The 24862-nt window shown below is 39.5% G+C and overlaps 1 protein-coding gene across 4 annotated transcripts in view; it reads right to left on the bottom strand.

Annotated features, from left to right (window-relative positions):
• The window catches only part of PLCB1 (phospholipase C beta 1), a 738118-nt gene that overhangs the window by 187366 nt on the left and 525890 nt on the right, over positions 1 to 24862 (bottom strand). For all 4 annotated transcript variants that reach the window (XM_021077401.1, XM_021077400.1, XM_021077402.1 and 1 more), the window contains one exon: positions 3418 to 3564. In XM_021077401.1, coding sequence (XP_020933060.1) covers positions 3418 to 3564 — 147 coding nt within the window. The remainder of the gene's footprint in view (positions 1 to 3417; positions 3565 to 24862) is intronic.

Genomic DNA, 24862 nt, shown 5'->3' with positions numbered 1-24862 from the left:
GATGTAAATATATTCATTTTTGGATTTATAAAGGACTATTGGTAAAATTACTGCCAATTGTGACTTCCAGATGGATGAAATAATATACAATGTCCAAGATTTAGCTGAACATGCATTTAAGTTTTTTTTAAGAATTTTGTGGTCCTAAGTATATGATAAATGCAACATTCAATCTTGTGTCGAAGTCTTTAAAGTTGTATTTACTAGGCTCTTATCAAGTCAAAGATCTAGATTCAACTTGAGGTGCAAGAGACCTCTTCAAATTTGAGTGAGGAAAAAGATTACATCTTTAACTCAAACCACTATTTGCAATTTAACATTCTCTTCAATTATGAATGTAGGTCACAAATCAACATAGTACTAGCAGGATTGTGACTCTGTCACCAACAGAAGTCACTGATATTTTCGTAACGTATTTCAGTTGTTGCAAATATAACATGTATTATTTATACAAATTTTAAAATTGCGTTAATAAAATATATGAGATTTTATTACAGATTTGTTTTTTAAAATTTGATAAAAATATTTCAATGGAATTTATTTCATTTTTTAAAAATTTTGGCCACACCTGAGGCATGTACAAGTTTCAGGGCCAGGGACTGAAACTGAGCCACAGCAGTGACAATGCCAGATCCTTAATTGCAAGGACACCAGGGAACTCCTGTTTCCTCTTAAATATTATGTACATTATTTTATGCATTTAACATTCTTAGAAGGGTCCATAGCCTTCACCAGACTGCCAAATAGGTCAATGATACCAAATAAGATTAAGGATTTCTGAGAAGGAAAAAGTCCTTTACAAAGGCTCATCAATTTGAAAGGGTGATGAAAAATTTTTGTAATAAGCCTAAAAAACTGAATCTGAGAAAATGAGCTAAGTGGACACTCTCCTCTTGAAGTTATGAAACTTGTAATAATTTTAAAACAGGGATAAAAATATTCTCTGAAGTTTCTCCCATTGGGAGCTGTGGTCTGTGTCCCCTTCCTTTAAAGCTGGTTTGTGATTTTTTTTTTTTTTTTTTTGACACATAAAGAAAGAAGTGACAGTTCAGAACTTCACAGGTTAAGGGCAAAAGGCAATTAAGCTTCTTCCATGTTCATGGGACACTTGTTCTTACAGCTATAAGTTGCCATGTAAGAAGTCTACCTATCCTGGGACCGCCATGCTGTGAGGAAGCCCAAGCCACATTGGGAGGCCTCTTGTAGCAATCAGATAAGAAGTCCTAGCTGAGCTCAGATGTTGGGTCATTCCAGGCCAAGTGCTAGACAAATTGGAAGAGAAGCCTTCAGATGACTCCAACACTCAAGGCATTCCCCCCCCCCAACCCCGCCCCCATCATTCAGTTCCCAGATGAAGCCCAAGACCCCAGGGAACAGAAACAAGCCATCCATCCTGTGTCTTTTCTGAATCCTTGAGATACAGAATACGGATCAACATAAAATGGTGGCTATTTTCTGCCACTAAGTTTTGGCATGATTGGTTATGTAGCAAGAGATGACCAGAATAATATATTGAAAGAAAACAAGCCACATATAGCCTGAGAGCCATCCACGTTTCACGAAGAACATGCAAGGTGGCAGTTCAACTGACTATAGAATGTAGAATATATGATACCGACTAGATGGTCTCAGATCCTATGGGCATCCTGAGATTGCCCATTCCTGTTGTCCAGGGGCCACATTGCTGTCTTTGTCCAAGAGTCATTTCTATTCTAAGCTATTTTTCACCAAGTGAAGGATACAGCCCAAAGCTAGATTTGATGCCAACACAATATACACTTGTGCTGAGAGAAATGGCTCCCTGAAGGAATTCTGAAGAAAGAATTGGTTATTTGCCAGATTGTCAAACCCTGTCAAATTCTCTTGGACACTCATGAATATCTAGTGCCAGGATCTCCCTGCCATTATGTGCATGACACTGCTGGTCTGTCCTGCAACATAAACCATAACATCCCTCAGCAATGGGTCATGAGCACATCAAAACCTCCCCCAAGGCATTGCAAGCATGCCTTACAAATATCAAATGAGACCCTTGACTTCGGTATATATGCATCTTAAGATCTGGCTATCTTATATTCATTTGGGTGATGGACTGTGTGAAGCAAAGGAGAGATATGGTTTTTAAAGGACTTTTTTTTTAACCAGTAGATTTTTTTTTTTTACTAAGTTTTTCCAAGGCTGATAATCAGAGAGTATTCTGCAAGAAATATATTTAGATTATAAAAACATTTGTACCTTGTTGAAACCTGTATTTATTAAAAATTTTTTATTTTGGAATTCCCGTCATGGCTTAGTGGTTAATGAACCAGACTAGGATCCATGAGGATGCAGATTCGATCCCTGGCCTTGCTCAGTGGGTTAAGGATCTGGCATTGCCATGAGCTGTGGTGTAGGTCACAGACGTGGCTCGGATCCTGTGTTGCTGTGGCTGTGGCTGTGTCTGGCCAGCGGCTACAGCTCCGATTCAAACCCTAACCTGGGAACCTCCATATGCCTTGGGTGCAGCCCTAAAAAAAAAAAAATTTTTTTTCAGCTCCATCCATGGCATATGGAAGTTCCTAGGCTAGGGCTCAAATCCAAGCCACAGCTAGGGCAATACGAGATCCTTTAACCCACTGCATGGGGCCAGGGATGGAAACCACGCATCCCAGTGACCCAAGCTGATGCAATCAGATTCTTAACCTACTGCATCACAGCAAGAACTCTGTATTTATTAAAAATTTTAATTCTAAGCTATGTTGAGATAATATATATTATGTACAGTTTTAATATTTTTTCTACTTAACAACACAGAGCTATTTTTACCTCCTTTGTTATAATATTTACAACAAAATACATGTTGTCACTCACAGGGAAACTTTTTTGTTTCTAAAGCTTGTTACACTTTGAGCAAAATTATTATTTTTAATTCACTTTTTGGTAAATACAGAAGCTCCCAGGCCAGGGATCAAACTCGAGCCATAGAAGTAACTGGAGCCACAGTAGTAGTGACAAAACCAGATCCTTTAACTCCTAGGCCACCAGGGAACATTGTGAGCAAAGTTAATTTGCCTTGAGCAGAAGTTATTCAGGGATTCAGAACTTTGCTGTAGATGCAAAGGGTCCAGAGGACTACGATCATGAAATGTCTTGAAGTCCACTGAAGAATGAAATCAGTTACACAAAAATTCCACTGGTCTGAAGATACCAGACATAGGTATATTTTAGCAGACTTGAAAACCTAGGAAGAGATATTTTGTGAAGATATAATATTTCTGACTGTAGGCAGAGCCTCTGGTGGTGGAACTCCTGCTCTCAGAGGCTTTTCAGAGGAAGTGAAAGAAAAATGCACCTTCATTTCTGAGCAAGATTAAGCAGAAGTTGGTGAAATTTGGTGAGACTGGATAAAGTAATTGTCAAAGAACTATGAATTCATACCTGTGAGGTAGGTGTTGTGTGAGGAATTAATGAAATAGTGAGAAAGGGGCTGAGACATATCTTCATTCAAATCCAGTTTCTCAGGTGAAACGACTCCATTTTCTTCTCCACTCAGATAGCGCATAAATCCATCCACTGATATCTGTCCTGGAGGAAATGAAGAGTTAAGAAGAATGTGAATGTATTATTTTTTATGGGTTTCTGGTATCATATTGCTTAAAAAAATTTTTTTCCCAGAAAACTCTGGTAGCATCCAAAATGGAAGACAGTAGCCTCAACTGAAATTTAATGTGGATAAACAGTAGTCTAGGATCATGCTATTATATTCCAATTGTCTCCAAATGCCAGAACTAATAGGAAAAAAATGTAGTTGCATGACTCTCACAGACTTTCAGAAGATTTAAACACCTAAACACTAATCTCCTACTTTTAAATATAAGTATGGCTATCAATTTTATGCAGGGACACCAAAATGTTATTAGTGCTTATTTCTCAGTGATAGAATTAGGGGTGAATTTCCCAATATTATATTATCAATATATGTTATTTTTATATTAAAAAGTTATTCGCAAGGGGTTTTATTATTTAAAATGAAGTGAAAATATTTTCATATAATGATCTTTTTCTCTGAAACAGAAAATAATGATGACTTTGAGGAATAAAAAAATCAAATGCTCATAAAAATGAAGGTCTTTACATTTTTAATTTAGAATGATTATTCAAATGGGAAAGCATGTGACTCATACTTAATTTAATTTAGTCAGATTCTATTTAGAGTTTTTCTTTTGTTGTAAGCTTTCTGGGGTGACTAATGCTAAATACTCAGATAATTATCGTTATTAAAGTATGTTTATATAATAGCTAAAGAGGGCCCATAGTCACAATTTTGGTTTATCATCAGTTTATTTCTTCAACCTTAAAAATCAAAGCCTCAAAAAACAAAGAAACGAACTCAACCACCAGTGCAATCATGCATAGCAAAGATCTTGCCAATAAATGTTGGAGGGCAGTATTTCTTTCTCCTTGTTGCAAAAATTTTGTATTAATATAAAAGTATGTGTTCATGGAAGAAAAAGTAAGAAATGAGATGAGCAGAAAGGAAAACTGAAACTTTTCTGAACATGCCTAACTTCCTTCAGTGGTAATTACTATTAAAATCTTGCTGTAGGAGTTCCCGTCGTGGCTCAGTGGTTAACGAATCCAACTAGGAACCATGAGGTTGCGGGTTCGGTCCCTGCCCTTGCTCAGTGGGTTAAGGATCTGGCATTGCCGTGAGCTGTGGTGTAGGTTGCAGAGGCGGCTGGGATCCTGAGTTGCTGTGGCTCTGGTGTAGGCTGGCGGCTACAGCTCCGATTGGACCCCTAGCCTGGGAACCTCCATATGCCGCGGGAGCAGCCCAAGAAATGGCAAAAAAGACAAAAAAAAAAAAAAAATGACAATAAAATAAAATCTTGCTGTATATGCTTCCAAAAAAAAAAAATGTGTGTATGTGTCTGTGTGTAATTCTTTCATGAAGATGCAATCATATATATGTATATGATTTAGTAACCTTTGTATTAACTGACTATATTATGAATACTGTCATATAATATTTATATTTTATACATTATAGAATATATAACCATAACATGGCTAAGTAATATTCCATTATCTTTATAGTTGTTTCTCATTTTTCACTAGTATAAATAACATTGTAATGAATATTCTGGAGGTTGAACCTTTGTACAAACTTTTAATTATTTCCTTAGAAGGAGTTCCCCCGAACAGAATTGCTGGTTCATAGTTTATGCATATTTTTAAGGCTTTTAGTATATATAACCAATTTGCTTTCTGTCAAAGTTCTAGCAATTTACTCTTTCACCAATGGTTTGCCTTCTCTTCAGTCCTATGCCAAACACATAGGTAAAGACATGATATCTAATAATTATAATTTTTATTAATTTGAATATTAGTCATTCTTGAATAGTAAGAGAGATGTCATCTGTAAATGGAAAAGTTAACACTACTTACTACAGTGTAAATCTTTTTTTTATATCCAGTAAATTTCTTGAAATAACTGATGAGTACTTTCCCTAATTCTGGAAACATTATAGCTAAATCACCTTGATTACCTTCCAGGAATAAATAAACACAAGGAGAAAGAAATTTGGTTATTCGTGTTGGATGAGTGGAGCTGTTTTATAAAAAGAAAAATCGTCCTAGACAAACTTAAATAGGAACAATGATTTTTACTGTAAACACCTTATAAATCAACTCTAACATATACCTTCAAAATTTCAATAGTGATGAAAGGAAATAGTCCTAAGACTGCCTCTTGCATTAGAAATGAGAAATATGGAGTTCCCATTGTGGCTCAGTGGTTAATGAGCCCGACTAGCATCCATGAGGACACAGGTTCGATCCCTGGCCTTGCTCATTGGGTTAAGGATCTGGCGTTGCCGTGTGCTGTGGTGTAGGTTGTAGATGCAGCTCAGATTCCTTGTTGCTGTGGCTCTGGCACAGGACTGTGGCTACAGCTTGATTCGACCCCTAGCCTCGGAACCTCCATATGCTACCTGTGCGGCCCTAAAAGACAAAAAAAAAAAAAAAAAAAAAAAGAAAAGAAAAAAGACAAAAAAAAAAGAGAGAGAGAGAGAGAGAAATGAGAAATATGACATAAAGTTCCACATACTGGTATGTCTGTGTGACCGATTTTTAACAGATGTCGTAGTTTATACCAAATATCTGTCACCTACCAAGGTGATCATTCCAGTAACGCTGCCATCAATGACAACACGTTGGTGACTGCCTTTGGAGCCTTCCTTTGAAATTCACTTAAGGTAAAATGCATTGATCCTTTCAGACTGGTTTCAATTTTTGCAAACAACCCAAAGTCAATCCCACTGCAGGCCAAAGCTATTAAAATAGATCGCTTCAAAAATATTTTGGAGCATTAAACATTTAGAGGAAAAATTAAAAAAAAACCCAAAAAACAAAAAACTAATTTCTTCCTAGACTTCCTTTTTCCTGTGACAAGTCCATTCCTGCCGGCTTCTTCTCAAACCACAGTCCATTCCTCCCTCCTCTTTCCTTTCCTTTCCCCCTCCTATCTTTCAGTCACTTAAAAATATATTGAACATCTGCCATGTGATGAATGTACAGAAAAATAAAGCAAAGTTCAGCCTCTGCCTTTAAATAACTCATAATCTGAAAGAAGACAGTTCACACTATGAACAGCAGGCAGGAGTTTCGCCAAAGCAGGATGCATGTATTTATCTATCTCTGTCATCCTTGGAATCTACCATGATTTGCTGCATACAGTAGGTGTAAGAACAGTGCTTAATTTTGATTGTCAGGGATTCAAAACAGTAAACAAACTGTTTTGAAACTGGAAGATCACCAAGGATGGCATCATTTTGATGCTTTTATTTGATTAGGTTGAATCCTATGAAATTGTATTTGGTGTTTTTAACCAATGCACATGATAATGTCCTACAACTCAATCTCTAGCTGTTGATACACTTCAACGGACAGGTGGTAAGTGAAAGTGTCTTTAGGGGCCAACAAAGGAAAGTAATGTAATTCCTGGAATAAAGGATGTTCCAAGGAAAACTCACCAGTGTTCACTCCTTCTAAAGGCATGCAAAAGACAGCAATGTGTGACCAAACATGCCATCGTTAACAGTGCTGGAGTGAACCCTGAGGCTGTGTTTATGTCTGGTACCTTGAGCAAAAAATATCCTTTGGTCCTATCAGTAACTTTTAAAAGCAGTTCAAACAAAACATATGCCAATATGGCATGGATGGCAAATGAATTTTAACTTTAGCATCGAGTTCCATGTATTGCCTCTAGGGCCTTCTAAACATTTATGTCGAGAAAGATTCAGAACCATGCCTGTGGTTAATGCTGATGTCGCTCATGGGTGCAGGACAGAAAAGAGGGGGTATACAAGCTGTATATTTGTTATTCCTTAATGAGGAAATCAGGAAGATGATAAAGCCATTTCAAAGGAGGCTATGAAATATTGACACATACATATATGTGTGTGAGCAACACATTAAAACAAACAAAAAATCCCTTCAAACCTATAAAAAAATTGCTAAATTGAATATAAACCTGGTTAAAGTTCTACAGGTATACTAAACAAAACCTTTGGGTTATCTTCTCTACCTTTATTATTTCATAGAAGTCAAAAATTTAACATAACTTTTAGCATTTATTAAAATTAGTAAAAAAAAAAGAATTGGGTGAATTAGTGTTTGTGAGGATTATTTACAATTAATTATATTAAATATTTTAGGAATCCCCAGTGGAGGAATTAACCTTTTTAAAAAATTTGCGGTATTGTTGATTTACAGTGTGTTCGTTTCAGGTGTATAGCACAATGATTCACTTATATATTATATATATGTACAATGTATGATGTATAAATATATAACAATATATAACATACAAATATTCTGTCAGATTCTTCTTCCTTATAGGTTACTACAAAATACTAAATACAGTTCTGTGTACTATAAAGTAGGTCCAGTTGGTTTTCTGTTTTATATGTAGCAGTATCTGTTAATCCCAAACTTCTAATTTATCTCCCCCCCCCTTTGATAACCATCAGATTTTTTTCTACATCTGTGAGTCTCTGTTTTGTAAGTAAATTAATTTGTATCCTTTTTTTTAAGATTCCACATATAAGGGATATCATATGATATTTGTCTCTCTCTGTCTGGCTTACTTTGCTGAGTATGATGATCTGCAGGTCCATCTGTATTGCTACGAATTGCATTATTTCATTTTTTTGGCAAAGCAATATTCCACTGTATATATGTGCCATATCTTTAAACCTTCTTAACCATATACTTAACCTTGAATCAGAACAATGAGTGAGTCTGGAGGACAGTTCGGACTATGACTGTAGACTGCAAGTGAGCAGACATCAAAGAGCTTTTCAACCCCAAAGCTTTGCCTTGCTAAAGAAGCAAATGTTCAAGATTTTTGATGCATCAAATGACTAGTCAGAGATATGTCAAAGTCAAGAAAAACCAATGAAAAATTAAAGATAGGGAGTTTACATAAAAAAGTAAAGAGGCAAGACCTCAGCTGAGGGGTCAAGAGTTCATGGGCAAAAATGTCGATGTTTTGGTATAATGAATTAGCCTAAAAATATAGTTGTGACTAGTAAAGGCTTTGGGACAGAAAAAAGACCCTTAGAGGATTTTTCTTTGTTTCATCGTTTCATTTAAACTATAGCTGGAATATTGCTGTTGTTGTTGACTTAAATGCATCAGTGCTCTTCTACTAATTTTTAACTGTTTTTGCAAAACTCTTTACAGTTTTTTTCAGGTCCACTTAGGCACAAGGAAGAATGAAAAACCTTGAGAATTCAGATAGGAAAAACACTGTTTTTCTAAACAAATTAGTCTAATTAGTAACAGTACAAGAAATGCAACTTCCATTCCTGCCAGCAGTAACTGGTCAGCGACAAATTCTTCAACCACAGGATGAACAAACTAGATGGGCTCTGATATCTCTTTCAGCTCTAAAATTCTATGACTTCAACTCGTTTAATAAATCGGGGGTGGTTATGAGATAAATTAAAACAAAATGTCCCATATTCGAATGAGATTATGAAACATCAAACCACAATTAAAAGCAATGTGATTCTTTTCTGGAATAAACTCAACAGGAAGAGAAGTTAAGTTTGTGAGGATAATGCCAGCTGAGAAAGGCTAAAAATAAATTCCCTTACATATTTTCTTAATAAAAGACTGGGATGCTTCCAAGTGGATATGTCACTCATATAATGGCACCTAAAGATCTTTGTAAGCATGTTTGACTCATTTAGAGCCAAAGTAGGAAAAATATAAATCTCTTAAGGATTGGAAAAAAACACTGCTCTATGAAGCTTTTCCTTTTAAAAGATGTTCTAGTTTACATTGAAAAAGTGAAGGCTAGTGATCAAGAGGGAAAAGATTTGACTTCAATGGTAAGGAACCATCTTCAGAAGGATACAGGAGGAAAATGGTCATTTAAAGGTCTCATCATTCTTTTTTTTTAATTTTTTTATTATTTCTTGGGCCGCTCCCGTGGCATATGGAGGTTCCCAGGCTAGGGGTCGAATCAGAGCTGTAGCTGCCAGACTACACCAGAGCCACAGCAACGCTTGATCCGAGCCGCGTCTGCAACCTACACCACAGCTCACGGCAATGCTGGATCGTCAACCCACTGAGCAAGGGCAGGGATCGAACCCGCAACCTCATGGTTCCTAGTTGGATTCATTAACTGCTGCGCCACGACGGGAACTGCGGTCTCATCATTCTTTAGCAAAATCTTTGCTGAAAAGAAGCTCTCAAGTGTCACACAGCTTTGCACACATCCCATGGCCAGCAACTGTACCTTTGCTTCCTTCTGCTTCTCTCCTTTCCCTGGGTAGATAATAACTGAGGCTCTACTGGCATTCTCCTAAACATGTCAGGAAGACAGAAATTTGAAATTTTGTTGTGACAAGATAAGGCTTTCTATGGATGCTTGAAAATCTTGCAGTGTATCCAGCGACATTCAGCTGGATACATTTCACACTTAAACAATGCATGCCAAGGCCTTTGACTATACACCGGGGAACAAGCTGCTCCCTGTCTTCTTTAAACCTGGGACCATCCCATGGACATTGGGAACAATTAAGAAGAGGAGGATCTGTGTCCAATACAGGGAGCTCTGGAGAACAGAAGGGAACAATCTACAGATCTAAAGAGCTTTGTGCACTGGTTCTCTCATTTTCTCAGGTCTTGATCTTTTTAATCTCTTGACCTCTAGAAACCTACTTCCAACATAACTTTCCAACTTCACCTCTTGTTCCAGGCATCTAAGAAAAGATGTTTTGGTTTAAGTCTCTCCAGGAAGAAGACTCTGTTATCCTTACCTTTTGTAATATGTTCAGACACAAGTATTCTCCCAGTTGCATTTTCTTGAACTCTTTCCTGGAGTCTTATGACCTACTACAATCTAGATTGATCAATTAACATTTTTTCACTTCTATTTTTTGTTGAATAACTTTTATTTATTTATTTTGGAAACCATGTTTTCCTCTTTCATGGTTAGCTTTTCAGTGGGAGCACATTTGCCAGTAGCTTGCTGAGAAAGTGCTCCTGAGTGTTACATTTTTTAAGCCTTGTGTATCTAAAAATGGCAGCATGACATTGGCATACTCAATTGCTAGTTTAGCTGGGTATACTATTGCAGGCTGGAAATTTTTTTCTTTTAGATTTTAGTGAGATTTGTTTCATTGCCTTTTAGCTTCTAGTGTAGCAGTTAGGAGATTTGAAGACTTCCTTATTCATTATCCTATAAACATATGTGGCCTGTTTTTTTTATTTAGCCTCTTTTGGAAATTTCTACCATATTATTCAGTTCCAGTTTCTTGAGACTTCACCATAGTTTGCTTTGGAATAGGTTTATCTTTATCTCCTGTGCTGGACACTCTTGGAGCCCATGCAATGTGAAAGCTATTATCCTTCTATTTGGAATATTTTCATAAATTATCTCTATGCTAATTTCTGTTCTTTCTCTTCTAGAATATTGTTTTTTTACATTTTTATACATTATCCCTCTGGTTTTTTATTTTTATTTCTCTCTCTCCTTTCTGGGAGATTTCCACAACTTTATTTCCAACCATTTTGAGTATTTCATTTCTGCTATCTTTTAATGTCTCAGAGCCAGTTTATAGCCTCTGACATTTCCTTAAAAAAATAACATTGTTCTTTTTTCAGAAGTTCAATATGTTCTATTATCTTTCGAAGGAGATTAATGATATATGTATATGTGAAGTTGTCTTCTCAGTCATTGTTTTCCCCAAGGTTACTTTTATTCCTGCTTATTTCAACTTTTAAAGGACATTTTCCTTAGATGTCTAGAGATTTTTAATAGTTCATATTTCAACTAAAAAGCTGATTGGAATTTTCAAAGCCTCTGTATATCTGGATATGAATTTGAAAAGTCTGAGAGTGATTAAAGCATCATTGTAGAGGGATCAGTCTTTGTCTCTTTGGAGTAACCCCTAATGCCAACACCTTTAGATCTTTCTTCTTGGGCTGATCAAGTCCTGAGAAAAGACCTGTTTAATCACTTGCCAGCAGGATAAAGGCCTGGATGCCAGTCTTCCAGAGCCAAGCAGGGGAAGAGGTACTCACTATGTTTATGATAACTTTATTTCCTTGTTTTCAAATGGTAGCTCTGGCTTCACCAAGGACTGTGCTATCCTCAGACCCTCTGCTTTCTGGTCTCTAGAAGGTAAACCTTTAGTTTTCTCCCAGGCAGGAGTTCTGACTAATCTTTAAACACCTATAAACCACCTTTGCTTTTTTTTTTTTTTTGGCCTCATCTCTATACTCACTTCCAGAGGAACCTAACACCATCCATTGCTGAGACTTTTAAGATTTTCGTAGAAAAACTCAAGTTGCTCCCCAGGGTCTCACGTGACTAATCTACGATCAGTTTTCTCAGATGTGTTATAGCTGTAAAGCTATAGGTAGCTGCTAAAATTATGCAATCATTGTCTCTTATCCTATTATTTCCACCCTAACCATATTATGTCTTTAAAAATATTTCTTTTAATGCTATTTTACTGTGGTTTCAAGAGAGAGTTTAATTAGATGAATATGTCTAGACTATTCTATATATCATGATGTTCCATGATTTTTCTACTATACCAGACTGCAGAATTTTTGTGGATTAAGCTTAAAAAGTCAGATTTCACAAGCTTTGTCCAAGAATCCTACAATTTTTTAGGTAAAATGAAATCAGATAGGAGAAACTGAAGGTCTGTCACAGATCAGCTTTGCCTGATCAGAGGCTTATTAGGGATCTCCCTGGTTTTCTTTTACTCACATCTTTCTGGTGAAAAGTATGCAGTGACTAGTATCTCACCACAGAGGGCACCATGTGGATAATTTGTCAGTCTGGTTTTCCTTGCTGTGTCTTTTCCCAAGTAGAATGTAGTCAGATTCACAGAGGCAACCTCAGCTCCCAGGTACTAATCAGGTGGAATATTTAACAGATGAGGTATTTCCTCCCTTATACTTTTCAGGACCCTCTGATTCTTCTCTGATACGGGCAGCACCAAAGCATTCTAGCTTTGTCTCAGGGAAGAAAAAGATGGCAGAGAAGGGAAAATTAAAGTAAGTGTATTGTTTCTGCTTGGTTATGAGGGCATTCTTCTACTATGGCTTCCTTGTCCCCATGCTTAGGGGAAGCCTCAAGTTTGACGTCCTGAAGAGAGAAGCCTGTGTCTCCTTTCCTTAGAGATGCTCCAGAAAGTTCCAAGCCCTCGAATTTTCCTCTGGCCAGAACAGCAGGAGAGTTTTAGCTTTATTTCCTCCCTCTGTCTAGTATCAGAGAGTATTAAAAAGAAAGGCATGAATATAGACCAGAAATAGGGGACTAGGGTAATTCTCAATAGAGTAAATCAATCCTTAAACAACACAAGAGTTGATTGTACTTCATTACATTGCCATAAGTTCCCTGCCCTGTCAATACTTCCTCCTCCTAATTTCTTTGCTCAGCTCTGCTAGAATTACTTTTGGAATTCACAAGTATGAAGTTTATTTGAAATAAACCCATAGGCTGTTCCTTTCTACTGAGAAGTTTAGGAAAGTGACTTTCAATAAGATCAGGTAACAGAAGTTGATGCTCCTTGTCACACCAAAATGTCTGAGCCTGAGGGCAAGTTCTTAGCACCAGAGTCTGTGCTGTGTGCTTTGCTCTAGGACTGGGCGAGGAAAAAGGATAGTGGGGCATGGGTGCAAGCTAATCTCTCTTTTTTTTTTGTCATTTCTTAGGGCCACACCCATAGCATATGGAAGTTCTCAGGCTAGGTGTTGAACTGGAGCTGTAGCTGCCAGCCTACACCACAGCTCACAACAGCACCAGATCCTTAACTCACTGAGCAGGGCCAGGGATCTAACCATCCTCATGGATACCAGTAGGGTTTGTTACTACTGAGCCACGAAGGGAACTCACTAATCTATAAATAGAATTCATGGTACTTGACTAGGTGCCTTGAAAGTCCCCTGCTCAGGCTCTTTCCTGTTCATTGTGGTTACCAGGATGGTTACCTTGGAAATGACCTCACGGCATCAAAGAATCAATATGGAAATGCTCCTGAGCTGGTTCTTAAAGCAGATGTAAGATGACAATGGGCTAAAGTAAAAAAATAATGCTGTGGAGGGTCAAGGAAAGAGCATGCGTCATCGCATCCAAAAGAATAAAATACCTAGGAGTAAACCTACCTAAAGAGACAAAAGACCTGTACTCTGAAAACTATAAGACACTGATGAAAGAAATCAAAGATGACACACATAGATGGAAAGACATACCATGCTCTTGGATTGGAAGATTCAATATGATCAAAATGACTATACTGCCCAAGGCAATCTATAGATTCAATGCAATCCCTATCAAATTACTAAGGACATTTTTCACAGAACTCAAACAAAATAGTTTAAATTTTGTTTGGAAGCACAAAAGACCCAGAAAAGCCAAAGATATCCTGAAAAAGAAAAATGGAGCTGGAGGAATCAGGCGCCTGGACTTCAGACTATACTACAAAGCAACAATCATCAAAATCATATGGTACTGGCAACAAGACAGAAACAGAGATCAGTGGAACAGGATAGAAAGCCCAGAATTCAACCCATGCACCTACAGCCAAGTAATCTATGACAAAGGAGGCAAGAATATACAATGGAGAAAAGATAGCCTGTTCAATAAGTGGTGCTGGGAAAACTGGACAGCCAAATGGAAAAGAATGAAATTAGAACACTCCCTAACACCTTACACAAAAATAAACTCCAAATGGATTAAAGGCCTAGATATAAGACCAGACACTATAAAATTCTTAGAGGAAAACAGGCCAAACACTCTCTGACATAAACGACAGCAACATGTTCTCAGATCCACCTCTTAGAGTCATGACAGTAAAAACAAAAATAAACAGATGGGACCTAATCAAACTTAAAAGTTTCTGCACAGCAAAGGAAACCCTAAACAAAATGAAAAGACAACCCACAGAATGGGAGAAAATCTTTGCAAATGAATCGACTGACAAGAGATTAATCTCCAAAATTTATAAACACTTTCTGCAGCTCTATACCAAAAAAACCAAACAACCCCATCACAAAATGGGCAGAAGATCTAAACAGACAGTTCTCCAAAGAAGACACACAGATGGCAAAAAAACATATGAGGGAGTTCCCATTGCGGCGCAGTGGTTAACGAATCCAACTAGGAACCATGAGGCTGTGGGTTCGATCCCGGGCCTCGCTCAGTGGGTTGAATGATCTGGCATTGCCGTGAGCTGTGGTGTAGGTTGCAGCCGTGGCTTGGATCTGGCATTGCTGTGGCTGTGGTGTAGGCCAGTGGCTTCAGCTCCAGTTGGACCCCTAACCTGGGAACCACCATGAGCCACGGGAGCGGCCCTAGAAAAGGCAAAAAGACAAAAACATATGAAAAGATGCTAAACATCACTCATTATTAGAGAAATGCAAATCAAAACCACTATGAGGTACCACCTTACACCAGCCAGAATGGCCATCATCAAAAAGTTTACAAACAATAAGTGCTGGAGAGGGTGTGGAGAAAAAGGAACCCTAGTACACTGTTGGTGGGATTGTAAATTGGTGCAACCACTGTGGAAAACAGTATGGAGGTTCCTCAGAAAACTAAACATAGAGCTACCATTTGATCCAGCAATCCCACTCCTGGGCATCTATCCAGAGAAAACTATGACTCGCAAAGACACATGTACTCCGAAGTTCATTGCAGCACTCTGTACAATAGCCAAGACATGGAAACAACCTAAATGTCCATCGACAGAGGAGTGGATCAAGAAGTTAATGAACAAAATACCAGCATTTTTAGCCACATGGATGGACCTAGAAACTATCATGCTAAGTGAAGTCAGCCATCCAATGAGACACCAACATCAAATGCCTTCACTGACATGTGGAATCTGAAAAAAGGACAGACTGAACTTCTTTGCAGAATAGATGCTGACTCACAGACATTGAAAAACTTATGGTCTCTGGAGGAGACAGTTTGGGGGGTGGGAGGATGTGCTTGGGTTGTGGGATGGAAATCCTGTGAAACTGGATTGTGATGATCATTATACAACTATAGATGTGATAAATTCATTGAGTAATAAAAAAAAGAAATTTTTTTTAAAAAAGGAACGAGCATGTGACTAGCTGTGTTTACAAACAGTACTTAAAAAAAAGAATGGGAGTTCCTGTCGTGGCGCAGTGGTTAACGAATCCGACTAGGAACCATGAGGTTGCGGGTTCAATCCCTGCCCTTGGTCAGTGGGTTAAGGATCCAGCGTTGCCGTGAGCTGTGGTGTAGGTTGCAGACACGGCTTGGATCCCGCGTTGCCATGGCTCTGGCGTAGGCTGGTGGCTACAGCTCCGATTGGACCCCTAGCCTGGGAATCTCCATATGCCGTGGGAGCGGCACAAGAAATAGGAAAAAAAAAAAAAAAAAGAATGGATTCTGACTTGAAAGAAAAAAAAAATATATATATGCATATGCAAGCAGGATGATAACAGAAGAGACATAATAGCCTTGTAAGAGCTTCATGAATTTAATCTATTTTCCATATATTATGTAACACACCTTTATATACTGTATTTACTACATGCAAATAGTAACTCATTCTATCCTCATAATAATTCTACAAAGTGGGTACTATTTTCATGCTTATTCTATGAATTAGAAACTCCAGGCAAGTAGCTTGCCCAAGGGCCCAGGGCTTACAGGTGGATAAAGTGGGATTTGAACCCAAAGACAGGTTGCGTGTTCCATGCTATTAACTGCCATGCTAGCCTGCTGTAGAACACACCATTTAATATTGGGGGAAAGTAAACCATCACCATCATAAGGGAAAGAGCCAGCATTACCCATGTACTGACCATGTGCCAGGCACAGACACCCTCTGAGAGAAGTTCTTTTAAATTCCCATTTTCAGCTGAACAAACTGAGGCTTAGAGAGGGAAGCAATTTGTCTAAGGTCACAGGGGAACTCAGTGTGAGAGCTGGATCTGGAGGTGGTGCCATGCGATGGAAAGCCAGATGGTGGTGGGTGGTGAGTGCAACTGATGATGCTTTTCCCTAGAACTTTCCCAACACCAGCCTGGATGACAGACAAGAATGATGAAAGCAGAAGATCCTGCCTTCAAAGCAGTTGGCTTCAATCTGGGCATCCTGGATTAGTCCTAAAAATAGCCCTGAATGTGACCAAGAAAGTTTTTTTCCCCCATGATTTACTTATCTCTCTAAAACATGTGACTTTTATCTTTCTGTTAAAAGAAGCTGGGCTCAGGCAGGACAAATGACCCATCATCTGGCAGAGGCGTGAGGATTAGCTCTTTGATTTGGATTTGTCTATCAAAGTCTAAAGTTATTTTCCAGACTTAATTTGCATTCTAAACTCTGCATGTAATTTAAAGGCATCCTCTAACATTCTTATTCTCCAGCCCAGGAGTCTTTCCTTTGGGGAGGACAACGAGTTATGCCAATGTGAGGACAACAGAAACGCTAAACAGAAAACGTGATGTTTTGTGGCTTTTGCAAAAAAAAAAAAAAAAAAAAATATGCGGCTTACCTTGTAAAAGAAATAGCCAAACACATGCAAATAACATCTTTCAAAGCCTGGAAGCATGGAGAAATCTCTACAAATTATGCCTTGGAAGACAGATGGCCTGTAAATCCTCATAGTCATCACACAGTTGAGATGGGCAAAACTGGACAGCACGTCTGCCAGCTACCATGGCCACTACCCTCACTTTTTTGAGCCAAATGGCAATTAGGCAGGATCTGGCACTCACATGATTGGATGTCATTGGGATTCAGGGGTTGCAAATCCATTCATCATCATTCAAGCCATGTTCTTAATGTAATGATAGCAGAGCCTGTTGGAAAGTTACTGGTCCAATGGCTTAGCACCTCCTAAAATCACTTCCAAGCAGAGCTCTGAGAAGGTATTTTCTTGGCTCACATTTCTTCCTGGTGCTGTGACCCTTATGTGAGTTCTGCTAGACCAGCTCAGAGAAAGTTTAACTGCAGATGGCTCTAATATCCCAAGGCTCACTCAAATCTATTAGCCTGCTTTCAGAAATAATCTATAAAGGGTTCCGTTTTCAATTACCTTTGCTTGGGCACAAACTTTCCTTTTACCTTTGCCAACTAGCTGTTTTTGTATGGTACATGAACTTTGCTGGCATCTTTGTCTATTTTATCAATTTCTTTCCAGTCCCGGAGTTAGTATATTCTATTCATGTTCTCATGCATTATGACTTTATCTTTGGCTGAAAAGTGTCACATGTTCTTATTCTATCTTGGTTGGGGAAAAAAAATTCTATTACCATCACTGTGTTCAAATTCAAGTCCAAGATATCAGATCCATCCCATGACCCTGCCGTCATGGCTTTTATGCTCCTAGAGTCTTCCCTGTATTTTGTTGAACTTGTTAATGTGGTTTTGTGTGAAAGTTGTAATAATAACACAACTTTGATTTAGCACTTTCCCTTTTTCAAAATATTCTCACTTTTGCAATTTATTTACTTCTCACTGTTCTATTTGGTAGGTAAGAAAACATTTTATTATTTAACAGGACAGATACACTTTGACCGAGTGAGATTAAACAGCCCTCTCTTTTTGGTGGTGGGGGGGGGGGCGCTGCATCTATGGCACAGGGAAGTTCCTGGGCCAGGGATTGAACCTGAACCACAGCAGCGACAATGCTGCTGCAGTGACACCACCAGATCTTCAACACGATGTGCCACAAGAGAACTAAATGGTCCTTTTAATTTGACATGGCTAGATGAGAACAGAATCCAGATTATAACTCCGATCTCTTAAACATGGGCTTGGAGTATTTTTTACTAGATTTAAGTAAGGACTGATTTATCATTTAGGGCTAGAAGTCCCCAGAGGGTAAGGAATAGGTCCACTGCATTTTTTTTTTTTTTTTGGTCTTTTTAGGGCTGCATCTGCAGCAAATGGAGGTTCCTAGGCTAGATGTTGAATTGGAGCTGTAGCCGCTGGTCTACACCACAGCCACAGCAATGCCAGATCCAAGCCGTGTCTTAGACCTACACCACAGCTCACGGCAATGCTGGATCCTTAATTCGCTGATCAAGGCCAGGAACTGAACCTGCATCCTCATAGATACTAGTCAGATGTGTTTCCCCTGAGCCACAGTGGGAACTCCAGTCCATTGCATTTTATTAGAGTACTGTCTGTCACATTGCTCTATCAGGGGAGACCTTTCACAATGGTTCATGACTATACACAAAGGAGACCAAAATGTGCCAGATCTTTAAGCAGAATATCAAGTTCCTTGGTTAAGATGGACATTGGCTTTCTAAGGGCGAGAAACATGACCTTCACTTTGTTTACATCTTTCTCAGTGTCTAGCATAAAAGTGGGCTCAGGAGAATGCTCACTAATGCTTTCCAATGAGCTATTTAGAACACATTATCTCTTTGGGCCTTAAATGCCACCTGACTTTAGTCTGTCCCCCATCCAGCCCTCTATCCTATAGCATTCCTAAATACAGCTTAAACATTGCTTCCTCTTCAAAAGCCTTTGAGGTCACATCTTTCCTCACAGAGGATGTTCTACAACAGAGAGGATCTCACAAAGATGAGAATGGCAGTTTTCTATTGTCCAGCTCAGAGGTGGACACGAGCAGTAAGACTCAGTGCATTGATTAAATAAATGACTGAATGATGGAGTTTCCATTGTGGCTCAGTGGTTAACAAATCCAACTAGGAACCATGAGGTGGCAGGTTCCATCCCTAGCCTTGCTCAGTGGGTTAAGGATCCAGTGTTGCCGTGAGCTGTGGTGTAGGTTGCAGATGTGTGTAGCTCGGATCCTGTGTCACTGTGGCTCTGGCGTAGGCCGGTGGCTACGGCTCTGATTCGACCCCTAGCCTGGGAACCTCCATATGCTGTGGGAGCAGCCCTAGAAATGGCAAAAAGACAAAAAAAAAAAAAAAAAAAAAAAAAAAAGACTGAATGAGCCAAGAGTAGCATCAGTTTCCATGCCTTTCTAGCCTTGGACCTAATTCCTTCTCAAAGTTTCCAAAGTTCTTTGTGCCTTCAAAGACTCAGTTTCCTCATTATTTAATGAAGATAATAGTACAGATTCAAAGATTGGTTCTGAGGTTTATACAAGAAAATTAACAGGTGAAGAGCTCAGAGCAATTCATGGCACTCCCCAGAACCTCAATAAATAACATGCCCCTTTTCCTCAAAGCTTTTCCAGCACCTTAAAGACACTCATTAGAGACTGACTGGATGAATGAGTAGAGTGCCATATTCTATCTGCAATTACAGTTGTTTGTACCTATCACCTCCTCTCCGAATTACAGTCTCCTTCACAGGGAAGACTTTATCTTGATTTTGTTCCACTTCTTTGTAGTTCTTAAGTTAGATGGAAAATATAGGTTAGATTAAAATATCCAAACAACTGCATCAGGGATGGTAGAATAAGGAAAAGAATTCAATGAACATCAGGTACTTGGACGATCCTTTTTGACACACTTGTTATACACTGGGGATTCTTGTTACAGCTGCAGAACTGAATGGAAAGATCCTTTTTCAAACTATTGTGATCATGGTGAATATTGTCTTGTGGGTAATGACATTGAAGCTGACTGTACTGGGGCCCCAGGAGATACAGTGGGGCTGGACTTCCATCTGGATTTTTTGGCCTAATGGCTTACTTTCTGTACAGCAGATTGGAAGTGTTTGAGAGGAATACTTCCTAAGAGCATCTGCACACAGTAACTGTGTTTGAGAAACTCTGGTATGTGTTCTACACTGGCTTTTAGACTTTGCTGAAGACTGAGATGATGACGCAACACTTATTGGCTGCCTTTCCTTCATCATTCTCACTTCCTAAATTGCCTTCTGGTGCTACCTGGGATCACCTCTCAAATAAAACCTTTATCCTTGGATTCTCCTCCCAGAGTCAGCTTCTGGGAGGATCTAAACAAGACAAGTAGCAACATTGATAAAAAGCATTTGGGGCTCCTTTTCTACATATGAGGTTGAATGTTAGGTGAGAAGTTTAAATGTTTCAAATATCCTCAGTTAAGAATTCTTCTTAAAATAATTCCTACTCTGCAGGTAATTTTGCTTTTGCAACTGGAGTTCTACAGACCACAGTGGTTCAGAGAGACAGAGCTCCTAGAATCTCTATAATGAATGAATGAAACTATCAGTCATTCTCAGCTTCCGGACACCATTTCTCCCAATACCATGGCATGTTTTCCAGCTTTTCTGTTAAGTGTTAGGGTAGAAATCCACCCCTTACTTCATTTGGCTTCCTTGTGGTCATTGTACATTCTCCATGGAGTTGACTCTCTGCATTCAGTGTGTTTCCTTCCTGCTTATTTGTGTTAAAACCAACTATCAACAAAACTCAGGTCTGGGTGAAGCAGATGTCGGGGGCCAAATGTTTGTGGCTTCCTGGCTTTTCTGCAGGGTAGTGCAGGACTGCTAAGCTGTTCCTTCTAATTGAGCCATAGTCCCTTCCCCTCACCTCTGCTGAGAAGGGGAAAGGAGTAGTTGTCAGCCATTGTTAAAGCTTTGTTCTAATAAGAGGTTACCTCTAAGGGAAAAATAGCCATTACCTGCTTTGTTCTAGTAGTTCTCACATGCAATGGCAAGGCATCTTGGGAAGGTATTAGTCTGAAGAGGGATAAAGTTTTTAACCAAACTCAGCAGACTGGGCTAGATTATGTTACCAATTCATTTTCCCGACTCTGGCATTTGTTTTTTCCTTTTACTACATATATTTTTCCTAACTGGTTGTTTCTCTGAACAAAGGACATTCTAGCTGTGAATGGACATGGTTGTAGCTCTCTGGTTAGAATCATGCTTCTGAGTAGACACTTAGGTCCCTGAAAGAAAGGATGCAAGAGAAAAAACCAGGGCTGCTGGGCCAGGCATTTGCTTTCCTCAACCCCAATTCCTGCCTCCTGGGAAAGGAGGAAATGCAATCAAGAAAGGAAAGGGAAGGAAGTTACAAGTCTCTAACGAACAATGGATTCATAATGGTTGTCTTGGAAAAAAAATTTTTTTTTTCATTTTTGCCAATCTCAAGTACTTCAGAGAAGTTTATGAACATATGAAACACAGAGTTAAGAGGAGCTTGGAATATACTCACAGGTGATAACATCATTCTATGACCTTCCACAGAGGCAAGAAAGTCAATAGGTGGGATTTAAATGTGATCATAATCAATAAAATACTAGAGTGCCTTTTGGGCAGCTTTCTCAGTGTAGTAACTTAATTAAAGCATGAAAAGAACTGGCTACATCATACAGCTTTCATCTGTTACTGTCTTTTAGGAAGAAAATCTGTCTCATTTAAGTTGACTTTGTTCATTTATTTCTGTCTTTTTATTTCTTGTATAGATACACAGGTCATCTATATAAAAATACAATGGATGCCACCTTAATGGTGAGGCAGATCATTAAGCCAGTCAATATCTTCTCTAGATGAGTGGTTTTTAAACTGAGCATCCTGAATCTCCTGGGGCTTGGGCAGAAGTGGCTGCAGAGAATGGGATGGAGCAGAAGAGGAAACGGGAGAAGGGCAGCCACTACCAGCTACAATGCCAGCTCCCCTCACTCAACCAAATACTGCAAATCTAAAGGTTTTTCCTATACATTGGCTAATCCAGTGGGCTTTGTTAGGAAAAAACGAACACAAATAAAAGGCTGTTATGCCAAGGGCAGTCTGAAAACCACTGCTATAGATGCAAAGTGCTAACTTCTAAACAGCTGGCATTGCATCTCTTTCCTGAGCAAATCCTAGTGGAAGGTTCCCCTAGTGGGGCCCAGAGTAGTGCAGAGTGGTGCACAGAGAGTAGGACTGTGTTTCCTGTGTTCTGCCCTGGAACACTGGAAACACAGTCCTACTCTCAACATGGTCACTTCTTTTTTTTTTTTTTTTTTTGTCTTTTTGCTATTTCTTGGGCCGCTTCCGCGGCATATGGAGGTTCCCAGGCTAGGGGTTGAATCGGAGCTGCAGCCACCAGCCTACACCAGAGCCACAGCAACACCGGATCGTTAACTCACTGAGCCAGGGCAGGGACCAAACCCGCAACCTCATGGTTCCTAGTCGGATTTGTTAACCACTGCGCCACGATGGGAATTCCAATATGGTCATTTCTTTAGCTGCCTCTTCTACGACTTGAGAGTTTGGGTTAAATGGCTAAGTCCTTTGTAGACAGGAGATCCCATGATTAGAGCCACTGGCCAGGACTTCAGAATGGTAACAGCTAAGACACTTATGTGCCAGGTTGGAAAGGATGAGTCATAGGTACAGTCCTCCTTCCTTTTTTTTTTTTTCCTCTCTCAATGCTCAGCTACTCTGACTTTACCCATTTTTCACTTTAGATTCTGTTAAGGCCATTTATAGAAAAGTGCTTATCTTGGTTTGGGTTCTTTTTTTTTTTTTTTGTCTTTTTGCCATTTCTTGGGCCTCTCCCATGGCATATGGAGGTTCCCAGGCTAGGGGTTGAATTGGAGCTGTAGCTGCCGGCCTACACCAGAGCCACAGCAACACCCGATCCAAGCCACGTCTGCAACCTACACCACAGCTCATGGCAACACCAGATCCTTAACCCACTGAACAAGGCCAGAGATCGAACTTGCAACCTCATGGTTTCTAGTTGGATTCATTAACCACTGAGCCATGACGGGAACTCCTAGTTTGGGTTCTTCTAAAAGTGGGCTTTTAGATTAGGATTTGAGTGTAAGGGAATTCCCATCGTGGCTCAGCGGAAACAAATCTGACTAGCATCCATGAAGACGCAGGTTCCATCCCTGGCCTTGTTCAGTGGGTTAAGGATTCAGTGTTGCCATGAGCTATGGTGCAGGTTGCAGACATGGCTTGGATCCCCTGTTGCTGTGGCTGTGGTGTAGGCTGGCAGCTACAGCTCCAATTCAACCCCTAGCCTGGGAACCTTCATATGCCGCAGGGGTGGCCCTAAAAAGAAAAAAAAAAAGAAGGATTTGAGTATAAATTGCTTACTTGGGATATAACCCAGGAACTAACAGTAGGGGAGCTGGAGTGGCAAAGGATGCTGTTGACTGTGCTGGAAACATGGGTACCAGGGGAAACTGGATAAGCACTGATGTTTGCTAGTGTTGGTATCATCCCCTTTTACAGATGAGGAACCTGAAGTTCAAGTAAGTCAAGTCACTCACCTGAGTTTAACTGGCTTAACCATAACCCGATGCCAGCCTCTTTCCTTAACTATGGCATGTTTGATCTCTCAAGGCTGCACAATGGACATTAATAAAAATAATAATTATTGCTTATAATGTCTATGTGGTAAAGGGAGGTGGTGCTGGGAAAGCAATGATTTTTTAAAATTCTACTAGGAATATTAAGTGATAAAGTAAATGGTAAGATTTCAGTGTAAATCTTTACATTTTAAACTATAATTATTATTCCATTTTAATAAAACTATAGATAACTGTAGGGCTTCAGTGGCCTTTCAAGGAGACAGAACTCAAAGCCTCTGGCCAAGACAATTACCAGACCCTTATCATCGCCCACCCATCTCATTGTAATACCTCCTCCAATGCCTTGAGCAACCTGGCCTACTCCTTCTTGCCCCCTACTAGGAAAAGCAGGTGGCCCAGTCCTCACCCTGCCTTCCTAGGGGCCTTATAGGCCCCCAATCAATCAGCAAGTGTAGTCTAGATCCCTCTTTCACTAACCAATCATCCAGTCAGCAAGTGTATCCTGAGACCTCTCCTGCCTCTGGGCTATAAAAAGAGACATGACCATGAGCTCAGCATCAGCCCTCCCTGATCATCAGGACGTTGTCCTACTGCTGCAGCAGTGCCTCTCATCTTAAACTCTTTTCACTTTGGGGTTGGCTCTCCCTGTGTGTCAGGAAGTCATCCCGCCACACTTGCAGCATCTCTTATCTCAGTGAACTCTACTTTCTCACCATCTCGCATGATCAATAAACTCTTCTTTCTTTTCTCCCCTATATGAGTCTGGAAATTCTTTTCCGACCTGTGTGCACCGACCATGACATTTTGGTGTCCTGTACAGGACCTTACTGGGGGGTCTCTCCTATACAGACCACGACAGAAATAATGACTAAGGCACACATGAACACAGGGTACAGATATGGATTGCCATATTTTTTCAGTTTTCATTATCAAGAGAGTCTAATTTATTATTAATTGCAGTAAGTTTTTTTTTTCCTTTTATGGCTGCACCCTTGGCATATGGATGTTTCGGGGCAGGGACTGAATCCAAGGTGCATCTGAAATGTCAAAGCCAGATCCTTTAACCCACTGCACTGGGCCGGGGATTGAACTGGCACCTCTGCAGCAACGGCGGCCGCTGCAGTTGGATTCTTAACCCACTGTGTCAGAG

The sequence above is a fragment of the Sus scrofa genome, chromosome 17, assembly GCF_000003025.6.
Source record: "Sus scrofa isolate TJ Tabasco breed Duroc chromosome 17, Sscrofa11.1, whole genome shotgun sequence".
Lineage (NCBI taxonomy): Eukaryota > Metazoa > Chordata > Mammalia > Artiodactyla > Suidae > Sus > Sus scrofa.
This window is presented reverse-complemented; position numbering and strand designations above follow the sequence as displayed.